The sequence below is a fragment of the Sinohyriopsis cumingii genome, unplaced genomic scaffold, assembly GCF_028554795.1.
Source record: "Sinohyriopsis cumingii isolate HCF-2022 unplaced genomic scaffold, ASM2855479v2 utg000349l, whole genome shotgun sequence".
NCBI lineage: Eukaryota > Metazoa > Mollusca > Bivalvia > Unionida > Unionidae > Sinohyriopsis > Sinohyriopsis cumingii.
The window spans coordinates 837,038-848,960 of record NW_028315889.1 but is presented as its reverse complement, the minus strand read 5'-3'; the positions used below and the strand labels follow the sequence as shown (position 1 = coordinate 848,960).

Genomic DNA, 11,923 nt, shown 5'->3' with positions numbered 1-11,923 from the left:
GAATTTTTTAATACAAGTAACAAGATTGAAATTTTCTCTGAATTGTATTAAAAGTAAGATTTGATTAAATTATATTGAAAGTAATTTTCTATTAAAATATATTGAAATTAAATCTGTTTATTTCGGTATTATAATCATATACTATTTAACAATGATTGCGCCCTTATGATCAAATACGAACCGTCTTATACATACATTGCCCTGTATCTCAAAGTCAGCAAAAGGTACATTCGCTAGGTTAAGTAAATAGATGAACTAGGCGAATTCCATAGATTGTTCATAGACTAGCAAATGCGCTGATCTTTCAGAAGTACCTACGTAATAATGTGCATAGACCCAGACGATAATATGTAAGAGAAAACGAAGCCTCACATTGAGATTCTGGCGAACACAAGAACCAGACAAATGTCCATATTTGGCATTGACCTAAGAAACTGATATAAAAAGGCCCCAACCCTAGGGCACGCCAGTTTGCTCGCCATGAAACTCAAACTCTGTCTTTGCAGGTAAGATTATCGTCTATGTACGATTTTTCATATAGTATAAGGATTTTTAGTATTATACGAATTTTTAGTGTTAAGATGTTAATCTAACATCGGTACGTTTAAACATTGAATTATTTTAATACTTCTTTACTATTCTTTAATATAATGTATTGGAAAGTTTAATTGTTTGAAGAACTTATATTTACTTGTAATTGTATAGTTGATTATAGTAAAAAGTAACGTTCATTACAAACTTCATATTCAGTACTAGTTAATTTAGAAATAAAATACTCTTTAAATTATAGAGTTTAATATGTTGACATTTTATAATAAATTCAGTAACATATATTTCAATTACGGTATTAGTCTGAAATATTGAATTTTAGATTATTTTGCTATCGTGAATTTATTCGATATTTAATTATCCCTATTATATTTTAAAAAGCAGAAATTATACAATGTATGCTGTTGGTAAGTGAAAGAATATCGTAGTTTTATATGTATAACCGTAATTTAAGCTTATGTAGTTTGATATTGGAATGTAATCTTATGTGTTTAGTATTTCAATAAAGTTTGCTCGCCAGAAACTCAAACATGCTTCTGTCTTTACAGCTCGGTCCCATACCCTCGCAAGCAAAATTCCCCAGATGTAGCCACATCTTCATCGTCAAGTGACACCTCTTTCAAGAGGATTGAACTTTGTCTTTTCTTCTTCTTCTTCTTCTCTCTCTCTCTCTCTCTCTCTCTCTCTCTCTCTCTCCGTTAGGGTTTTGAAAACAGCTTGACCAAGAGTTTACGAGAAAACCCGTCTCATAAAAGCTGATGGACAATCCTTTCTCGTAAAGGCCTATGGATAAATATCTTTCCGATAGATAAAACTTCTTTTCTAGTAAAACAGCAATAGATATAAGCAGATGTATAAAAGAAGGGAACACGTATTTGTTGACAAAAAACCTAAAACATAAATGACTAAGAAATTTTAATCGAAAAACGTTTGACTAATTAAGACCCGTGACTAAAATAGACTATGGTGTAATTGTTCAAGTACATTTATTGTATCCGCCGTATTTTCAGTTATGCGAAAGGTTGTAAGAAAGTTCTGACCGCAATGAGTTACGTAATTATAACTTTTCATCATCATTATCATCATCATCATCACTATCATCATCATCTTTATCTACTTTATATCACTCACAAGACAGTTTGTTTATGATGACGATAGTTGGTATACAAAGGCAGATTGAACACATTATTGGTTATATCATTCCCCCAAAAATGGAAGCCAAGAAACTCCAAAATGACACACTAGAGCAGACGATCTGGACTGGTCTTAGAGATAATAAGATTACTTGCATATTTTATGAACAAATCTGCTATCAAACATTAGATTTACTCAGAATATGACTACAATGTTCATTATCCTGTCATTCCTTGTCCGAAAGTATGTAGCCAATTAATTTTGGAAAATTACGAGAGTGCTGATGATTCACCTTACAGGTACTGTAGTGCAAACGCCAAAATATTCAGTTAAATTGTAGAAAGTAGACGCCATGGACAGGAATCAAAAATACGTTTTCTGTCTAGTTTTCCTTCTTAGTGGAATCATTTTTGGTCTTATTCATGTCTGAATCCTCGAAATTCCAGTCCACGGGGTTGATCATTTGGATGGTTTTCTTGTAAGTCCAGTAAGGGGTCATAACTATGGTTACCAGAGCCAGCTGGATGTAAAGGGCAAGAAACATTGGCAAGGGCATAGCCTCCCATACTCTAGTCCAGTTCTGATAGGTTTTATACCACAAGAAACATTCAATAACGGAACGAAGATGGAACATGTGCACAAGAATATATTGATTTGCTTTCCATAACAGCGTGTGCGCCGAACCGGTTTTTAGTAGTGTCCAGCATATGCACGAAAAGGGCGTGCTCATTTCCAGAATGAGGCCACACGTTCCAAAATAGTGGGGAGAATCAAATACCATTAACATTGAATAGCCAACCAGAGAAAGCCAGTGGTGGAGGTTTAAAAGATAACTGAATTGCTTGTAAACAATGTCAGAGACTAAAAGCGCTGAGCATTCGAAGATGAAGAACCCAACAGTAACAGCTAGAGCAAAGTAGCTAGTGGGGGTTGTGGCATTCACAACATCTTTGATCAGTTCAGAATCAAAGAAAATAGCCCAGAGACCAATCACTGTACAAAAGATTCCGTATGCAGCCCGTACGATAGCAAGATTCCAAAACAACTGTTCATTCTTCCGCAGGTTTCGATAGGTGAGTGTCAATCCTGATACGACAGACGATACCCAGCAGAGAGCGCTGAAAAAGGCAAAGGAGGCGCAGATGAAAGCTAATTTTATAGTTGACTGTTTGTAATCCAAATGTTCCAACGCAGGATGAAGATATTCAACTAACCCCATGATTCAGTGCTGACAGCAATATGAGTTTAATCTCTGAAATAATAATAATAATAATAATAATAATAACATCAGCAACATATTCAGAACCAGCATATCCATATGATTATACCTATGCCAACAATGAGATAAGCTTTGTGTTAATGCAATAGTATAGATGGATGGATGGATGGATAGATGGAAAGATGGATGGATGGATGGACAGTAGCCATGTAGGGAAGGTAGGGCCGCTGGCAGGCATGTTGGGCTCTGTGAAAAATTATTCTGTAGGACTCTATGAATTACAAATTGTGACAGCTGTGGGCCCCCTGACCGTTGTGGTTTCCGGGTATGTTGTTCTAGTTGTTCTACCCTGTCCGTTGCCCTGACAACTTGGCTAGCCAAGGTTCCTATATGATAGCCCTATCTACACCTTGCCGGATCGAACATATATTTTAGTGCTTTGTCTCAGCGACATATATTGGATTTAATGAGTTGCATCCCTTAGTATGTACTCTAACTAATCAGTAGCATGTAACAGCGGTGCATTGTACTTCGGTCGAAAATGATGCAGGCAATTGGCTTAAAAAGGATACTTTGTAAGTTTAACATCGAAAGTATGACTACGTAAAAGAGGGAAATCATTACAGGTGTGAATAGTTTTTGTACATGCATGGACCGGCAGTGGGAAATTGCTTATTTATCAGTCCATTCAAGTTGTGTGCTTCCCTTGTTTCGATCATGTAGGAACAGTGTTCAAATTTGAACAACTTAATTTTGATTGGATGCGATGACTTTCCGCCGCATCTAATGAAATTCACAGACCCGAAGCACAGACATATCTGATCGATACGCCAAGGTGTAGATAGGGTTATCATATCGGAACCTAGCCTAGCGAAGATGCCACCCTAAAGGAAGGTAGATACATGTTTGTCCAGAGCTCACTATAGCTCCAAAAAGTCTTGTCAATACTGTCACCCACTTTCAAAAATATGCCATATTGAAATGTTTTCTCCCCAAAATTTGATGACAAACCCCCTTACTTGGCATGTCCACGTAGACCGAGAAAAGGTGAATATGCTTGGATTGGGTTAATTTTAGAAGTACCAAATGTTCCTGATGTGGCAGAACGTTCATACGTAGCTATATAGGTTCATTTCGTTTGTAAGAAATAGCTCTGAAATACACCGTGTAACAATTTTATTGTTGTTTGTTCCTGGGAGTAAACGTTATTTCCTAATTGCTTATGCTTCAAAAGTATAGAAAATGGATATTATTCCCCACAAACTTTGCTTTTCTGACCAGGACAGTGATATATTGAAATTTACATATTTTCCAGAACATTCCAGATAGATTCAGTGCTAAGTAAACTTGGATTATCTTCTAGAACTTTCTGGAACTTGCAGTGATATAAATACTAGCATAAATACAGGGGCCTTAAGCCCACCAGTTCAGTTTAGTTCCAGCTGCCTAAGTGGATACATATCTGCATTTTTCTGAGATGGCATCAAGAGGCTGCAAGCATCGGGCAGATGCATTTTGCTAAGCTGTGTGAGGCCTACAAGGCATATTTCGGCATCCCTGTCGGGGATCAAGACAAACCCTGGGTACCTCATTTCACCAGCAAACACTGCAAACAAACTCTGGAAGGTAAGATGGACAATTGTTGCTCGGAATTTTATGTTATAAAATTTGTTAAAAGTTTTAAAATTGTTAAAGATTTTATTTTTAAAATGTTTTACAATTTAAAATGTTATTAGAAAAATATATCATATATGACAAATTTAACGAGAATCTCTTACACATTAGTCTTGGGTGAAGTAAATGTATTTTTGTAGGATGGTACAGAGGGGACAAGAGAGCCATGAATTTTGCTATCCCAAGAATTTGGCGGGAACCCACTGATCACACAAGCAGCTACTACTGCTGCTGCATGGTGGACCCTTCCAAACGTCGGACTAGCAAGAATGCACCTGCTGTCACGCATCCGGACCTTACTTCATCCATCGCTCCGGTGCCACACTGCTCTAAGCTCCCCGTACACACTCCTTCAGGGAGAGAGCAGCCATCTTCACAAGAGACCAGCAAGACAGTCAGCAAGGAAGACTTAGATCCAGATGACAATTTCAGAGGTGGAGCTGAAGAGAGAAGCACATACTACCCCAACCTAAAAGACCTAAACGACTTGATCAGAGCTCTCGGTCTTACCAAGTCCAAATCCGAGCTTTTGACGTCTAGATTCATGCAGTGGTGACCGCTTCGGTAACCTAGTAGTTAGAGTATCAGCCTCGGATGCGGGAGGTCGCGGGTTCGAACCCCGGTCGAATCATACCAAAGACTTACAAAAGTGGTACTAACAGCTGCTTCGCTAGGCGCTCAGCATTAAGAGGTTAGTGTTAGGACTGTTCGGTCTGGTGTTAGGATAATGTGACTGGGTGGGACATCATGCTCCATGTCTGCGGAATGATGCCCCAGTGCTAGACATAACTATGAACTGTCATGCTGTAGACATCGTAACAATATGACTGAAAAATTGTTAAAGCCACGTTAAAAATCCAAATCACACACACACACACACACACACACACACACACACACACAGAGTGGAACTTTTTCCAGCTTCTTCACCCGTCAAGATGGGCTCTGCCTCTGCCACAATGTGACTAGCCTGTTCGAGGCAATCGGAATCGCCTGTAAACAGAACGAGTGGCGCCTCTTCATTGACAGCTCATCCAGGAGCCTCAAATCCGTGCTGCTCTATAATAGGAACAAGTACTCGTCTCTTCCCCTGGCTCACTCGGTGCACCTCAAAGAGGATTACAACAGTAATCAAGACTTTGTTGGACGCCCTGGGGTATGATTAGTACGACTGGGAGGTCATCGGAGACTTCATAATGGTGTCATTCCTGATGGGTCTCTAAGGCGGTTTTACCGAGTTTCCCTACTATCTTTGCCTTTGGGACAGCAGGGACACCAAGGCTCGCTACCATAGGCGGGACTGGCCACAGAGGATCGAGTTCTCTGTGGGGAGGAACAACGTCAAGTGAGAGCCACTGGTGGACCCTCGGAAGGTGCTGATGCCACCACTACACATCAAACTGGGTCTTATGATACGAATTGTCAGTGCTCTAGATAAGGAGCCGGCAGCCTTCAAGTACCTTCAAAACTTCTTCCCTAAGCTGTATGAGGCAAAGGTCAACGCCGGTGTCTTCTTCGGACCACAGATAAAGAAGATTCTGGAGTGCAATGAATTCCCCAAGAAGCTCTCTAGTAAGGAGAAAGCGGCTTGGAACAGCTTCGTCGCAGTGGTTCGGGGATTCCTGGGGAATCACAAGACCGAATACTATGTGGAGCTGGTTGAGACTCGGGTGAAGAACTACAGCACGATAGGCTACAGGATGTCCCTCAAAGTCCATATCTTTGATATTCATCTTGATAAATTCAAGGAAAACATGGGAGGGTACTCGAAGGAGCAAAGCGAGCGTTTCCACTAGGATATACTGGACTTTGAATGCCGCTACCAAGGACAGTATAACGAGAACATGATGGGAGACTACATTTGAGGGCTGATTCTTGAACGTGATTTACAGTATAATCGTAAATCTCGAAAAACTACTCACTTCTAAATCTTATGTGGTCATATTTGCATTACTTTAGTATAAATACATGTTAATTTGATTCATATGTTGTTTTTCTGACTTTATGTTAACGAAAATACACAAATTCGCCCGATTTCTCATTGGAAATATGTAAATTTCAAAATATCACTGTCCTGGTCACAAAAGCAAAGTTTGTGGGGAATAATAACAATTTTCTATACTTTTAGGCATAATCAATTACGAAATAACACTAACTACCAAGGAAAAAATTTTGTATAACACAGTGATATTCACAGGCTGTTATTTTTTTTGTACGTAAGTACCTAAATCGCACGAGAGAAAAAAAATCCAGAATATACCATTCAAGCTGTGGTCCAAGTTATGAGTGGCTCAACTGACAGTATAAGAATATGAGCACTGAATAATCGATGGGCAGAGTTCGAACTGCGTGGTTTAGTCACCTTGTGTTAACTGGTAAAAAGAGAGTGGGTGTTGTCAATAGTTACTGACAAACACGAGTGCCTTTGCGGTGGTGACCCCCAACAACCATTTAAAAAACTGCACTTTTATGTTCCAAAAGAAATTTTATAATTTTGACTAAAAATGAGATCTGATGGAAAAAAAATTCTCGGTGTGCCTGAGATGACATAACACTTAGAACATATGTATAGATCGATCTTCTGTGTTCGAATGCACAATAGATATTTATGTTTCTTTATTTTCTTTTTCTTAGAGCTATTGATGACAATATTAACTCTAGATGTAGCAAAAATCGTTTCAATTGCTAAAATTTACACAAGATCGCTATTCTTTTTATTTCAAAATCTATCGCAAATTCTCTAAGCTATAATCTCTACGTTTTCAATTATTTTAGTCTAACGATACGTCATTTCCGAATACGTATCAAGGACGGGGAATACTTGCGCCAACATTTTGATCATCACTCTTTTAAATGCGATTATTCGTAAAAGAGGCACTATAAATTTATAAATGCAAAGAATATGGAGTTTTATGTTAGGAAGAATAAAAAATAGCTTTAAGCAGAACCTTCTATATTTAATCTGTAAGCCGATTTTATGCTTTTTCCAGCGGCGTCGGCGACAGCGGTGTTGTCTTCAACAAAGTTAAAGTTCTGGAACTCATTGAAAGTCACATAAGTCCAACATTAGTGGCTGCATTAACTGAAACGATTTCATAATATTACTAAGGTTTACAGGTTATACGCGTATATATTAGAAGTTCTTGTCTTGTTTGTATCTCCCGCATCAACATAAAGCTTTCTGGATCATTTCGAATAATGTTAAAGTTTGTGTTTAAATTTTTGAAAGGTGTAATATCATTTACATTTGTTGCTGCATTCTGGGACTATATCTTGAGCAGATTACTCACTCAACACTGTTGTAAAATTAGCATTATATCTACACACACATTTGTGGTTTTGACCATATTTCTTTTTTACAAATATATCAGTCGAATCCAGCTTTGAAAGGCCAAAATGCCAAAAAGGTGGGAAAAAGTAAAGAAAAAGCAAAACGGATATTTTTTCTGAAAATAGTGCATTCATGTAGAACAAATTAAAAAATATAACCGACACACTGAAATGAAACATACGTTAATTCCATCTTCTTTCTTGTTCAATAAGCCGTATTTGGCTTTGATGCCAAAGATAACTATCCAAACAGATGCGCTAGATATAAACATTCTTTCAAACAAAGAGACTGAATGTTACAGTGATATTTACTGTGGAAAGTTTGCTTAGAATTTTGAATCGTATGACCTATTAAGATATTTATACGTGCACTTTAGTGATCAGAGAAACGTAGAATTGTGTCATACAACTGAGATATTGTAGAATTGTCAAGCAGTTAAGACATTTCAGAATTATGTCAAACATCTGAGGCATCGCAGAATTATGCCAAGCTGCTGAGATCGTGTGAAATTATGCAAAGAAGCTAAGACAACGTGAAATGGTCAAGCAGTTAAGACACTGTAGAATATTGTCAAACAGCTGGGACATTGGGGAATTACGTGAAGCCGATCAGACATTGTAGAATTATGTCGAACAGTTAAGACAGTGTAGAATTATGTCGAACAGTTAAGACAGTGTAGAATTATGTCGAACAGTTAAGACAGTGTAGAATTATGTCGAACAGTTAAGACAGTGTAGAATTATGTCGAACAGTTAAGACAGTGTAGAATTATGTCGAACAGTTAAGACAGTGTAGAATTATGTCGAACAGTTAAGACATTGTAGAACTATTCAATTCCCTCTCATTTTGTCTTTAAGCAAACATCCGAATGCATCGATATTTTAATTCTCCTTTATAGTAATTAAATTTTTTTGTAAATGAAACTCTTTTTATTTTACATTATCTAAACAATGAGATCTACTAACTCAGTGGCTGAGTCAACACCCACCCCCATCTCCTTTCTGGCGTGCGCGTAATTGTAGGCTCATTCATACAATCATGAAATTTAACTTTAGTTTGAAGAAAGGTAATTAATGAACAATTCACTCATAACATATCGACATTTATAATATTTACTGCCAACACGCGATACAGAAATCTGAATGTGAGATTGGTAGATATATCTGATTAGGTTTTGTCAAGTGATGTAAACATTTGGCATGATTACGGTCAGTAGGTTCAGATTGATAACAATGGATGAATACTTAACACAAAATATCCCGTTTTACACATTATAAAGAATCTAATGAGTGGCCCTTTTTTACCAACCACAAAGCAATAAATAATTATTGATATGTATATAAATTATCTACCCCAGATACATCGTCTTTCAATCTGCTCTTAACAGCCGAAAACCACGAGAATTGTGTTTACTTTTATTCCCACTACGACACGCGTAGGACATGTGGTGTTGACTTTGTCTGTCTGATTGTACGGTTGAGTTTTGCTCTATAACATCTTTTTTTATTATGCGTTGCAGCGGTGCTCCATGTTTCCTGACAACATTTATGTTCCTAAAAGTAATTTTACATCTTAATTAAAAGAAGCTCGAGTGTAGGTACTTGTTATGTACTTATCTACATTAATCCAGGGGCCCCGAGTGGCCGAGTGGTCTAAAGCGCTCTCCGTCACGGATCACTGCCATCTCACCGCTGTCTGCGTAGGTTCGAGTCTCGGGCTCGGCCAATGTGGATATGTGAGAAAGTTTGCCGGTAGCTTCTCGAGGGTCGGTGGTTCTTTCCGGGGGTTTCCCGGGTTCTTCCTCCACCATTAATACTGGCCGGCATGTATAGCCTGTCTTGTGCTGAAAAATGGCGTTAACCCCTAAAACAACAACAACAACAAGATTAATCCAGCTGTCGATTTCATCATCTGTATACGTATGTCCATATCTCACCATTCACTCGGTCATGATCTCGATTAGATCGCCGCTGCAACATAATGAAACAAACACACACATCGCGCGTAATCTCATGTTTCATTGTGGATGTTTTGAGTCAGTGACTTACTCTCTGTGGGCGTGGATATGGAATGATCTGTCATAATTCACGATCGTTCATGTTACTTTCTCTTCTGAACTCTCCGGTGGCTTAGTGGTTAGAGCGTCCGCCTCGGATGCGGAAGGTCGCGGCTTTGAACCCCGGTTGAGTCATACCAAAGACTTATAAAAATGGTACTAACAGCTGCCACGCTTGGCGCTCAGCATTAAGATGTTAGTGTTAGGAATGGTCGGCCTGGTGTCAGAATAATGTGATTGGGTGGGGCATACGCTACATGTCTGCCGCATGATGTCCCAGTGCTAGACGTCACTATAAACTGCCACACTGCAGACATCGTAGCGATATGATTGAAAAATTGTCGAAGCTACATTAAAAATCTAAATCACACACACACAAACACACACACACACACACACTTTCTCTTCTCTTACCTTTGATGTTACAATATTGCGTTACACCTTCTTGAAAGAAATCATCCAGAGCAGCGAGTAATCGGACGTTCATCATATGATCTACTCATGGAAGTGTACTTTTAACTGCTATCACTTGGCTAACAGACGGGCAATCTCGGCAAATAGATAAATAGCGTTTCTGGTATAGTTATTGATAAATAAGTATACCAATTCAAGTACTGTATCTTCCCCGTTGTTGCAATATTATTTAAAAATACTGACGAAAATATAAACTCTCTTATCATATTGTCAGTATATAAAAAAACAACGTTCCGTCGTGTGACATGCTCGTACTATATACATAAAGGTGCTCTCTGTGACCTTTTGAACCACAGTTTTATGTGTTTTGGATTTTTAACGTAGTTTTAACAATTTCAGCCATATCTATAAATGTCTGCTACATTCAGTGGCAGTTTATAGTAATGTTTAACACTTGGGCATCATTATCCTGCCACCAAGCCGATCAGTCCTAACACAAACCTCTTATTGGTGAGTGCCAAGAGAGGCAACTTCTAGTACCAATTTTATGAGGCTCTGGTATGACTCGGCCGGGGTTCGAAACCGCGACCTCTCTTATTCGAGGTGGACGCTCTAACCACTTAGACCACCGAAGCGGTCGCACTGAACTTAAAGAAGATTAATTTCCAGAACTTTGACGCTTTATGTATACAAAGCTAAATCTAGTGGAATCTCTTTATGTAATACATTCATGGTCATTTACTATTCTACGTACACGGGAACTTTCATCTGGTGTGGAATTAGAAAAAATTGTTATTTCGGGCTGTAATTTAATTCATTTTTAAATAAAAAAATAAAAAAAAAACATTTTTGTGCCTTTTAGTAATAAATGCAAGGAACACCTTTACACTAATACTTACAATATTAAGAAGTATGGAAAAGTTAATATGAAAAACTTTGGTAATCACAATGATATCTATATTAAAACCCTGACGACAATGATATGTGTATCAAAACCCTGACTACCACGATATTTATATCAAATCCATGTCACCATATCTATGTAACCCTTAAACCCCGACCATCCTGCCCAATATATCACACAACCGAGAATGACATGTGATGCCGCCCTGAAAATGACAGGCGTTGAACTGTAACAACTAACTGATATTGATGTAAATTTACTATGAATTTATAAGGAATCTCTATGGTATCAGAAAGATTTCGTAAAGCTAACAACCCAGTTGTTAATGATTATGACCATGACCAATCAAATAACTGAATAATATATCTTGATAGTAACAGTTTTTATGGATAGTCTATGATGCAACCATTTCAATGGCCTGAGTTTAAATGAATTTATCTTATCAAACAACTGACTAATATTAACGATTTTTCTGAAGATTATATATTTTGGAAGTTGATTTAGAGTATCTCGATGAACTTCATGACACCCACAGAGGTTATCCGTTGACCCTTGAAATGATGATGTTGTGGGTTTAGCGCCATTTTTCAGCACATGTTAGGCTATACATAACGATCAGTTTAACTGGTGGAAGAAGAACTC

At 38.0% G+C, this 11,923-nt stretch overlaps 1 protein-coding gene across 2 annotated transcripts; it reads right to left on the bottom strand.

Annotated features, from left to right (window-relative positions):
* Positions 1–1,493: 1,493 nt before the first annotated feature.
* Positions 1,494–10,511, bottom strand: LOC149774306 (protein CLN8-like). Of its 2 annotated transcripts, XM_089945427.1 has the most exons (3): positions 10,378–10,467; positions 7,525–7,658; positions 1,494–2,935 (listed from the first exon to the last, which is right to left on the bottom strand). In XM_089945427.1, the coding sequence occupies exon 3, from the start codon at positions 2,900–2,902 to the stop codon at positions 2,066–2,068; it is 837 nt and encodes a 278-aa protein (XP_089801553.1). In that variant the 5' UTR covers positions 2,903–2,935; positions 7,525–7,658; positions 10,378–10,467; the 3' UTR covers positions 1,494–2,065. The 2 variants fall into 2 exon arrangements, with proteins under 2 accessions (XP_089801553.1, XP_089801552.1); XM_089945426.1 differs by lacking the exon at positions 7,525–7,658 and having other exon boundaries at positions 10,378–10,511.
* Positions 10,512–11,923: the final 1,412 nt, after the last annotated feature.

What these genes read in the sequence shown, in the direction of transcription:
- LOC149774306 (XM_089945426.1), bottom strand. Translation starts at nt 2,902, where the DNA reads ATGGGGTTAGTTGAATATCTTCATCCTGCGTTGGAACATTTGGATTAC.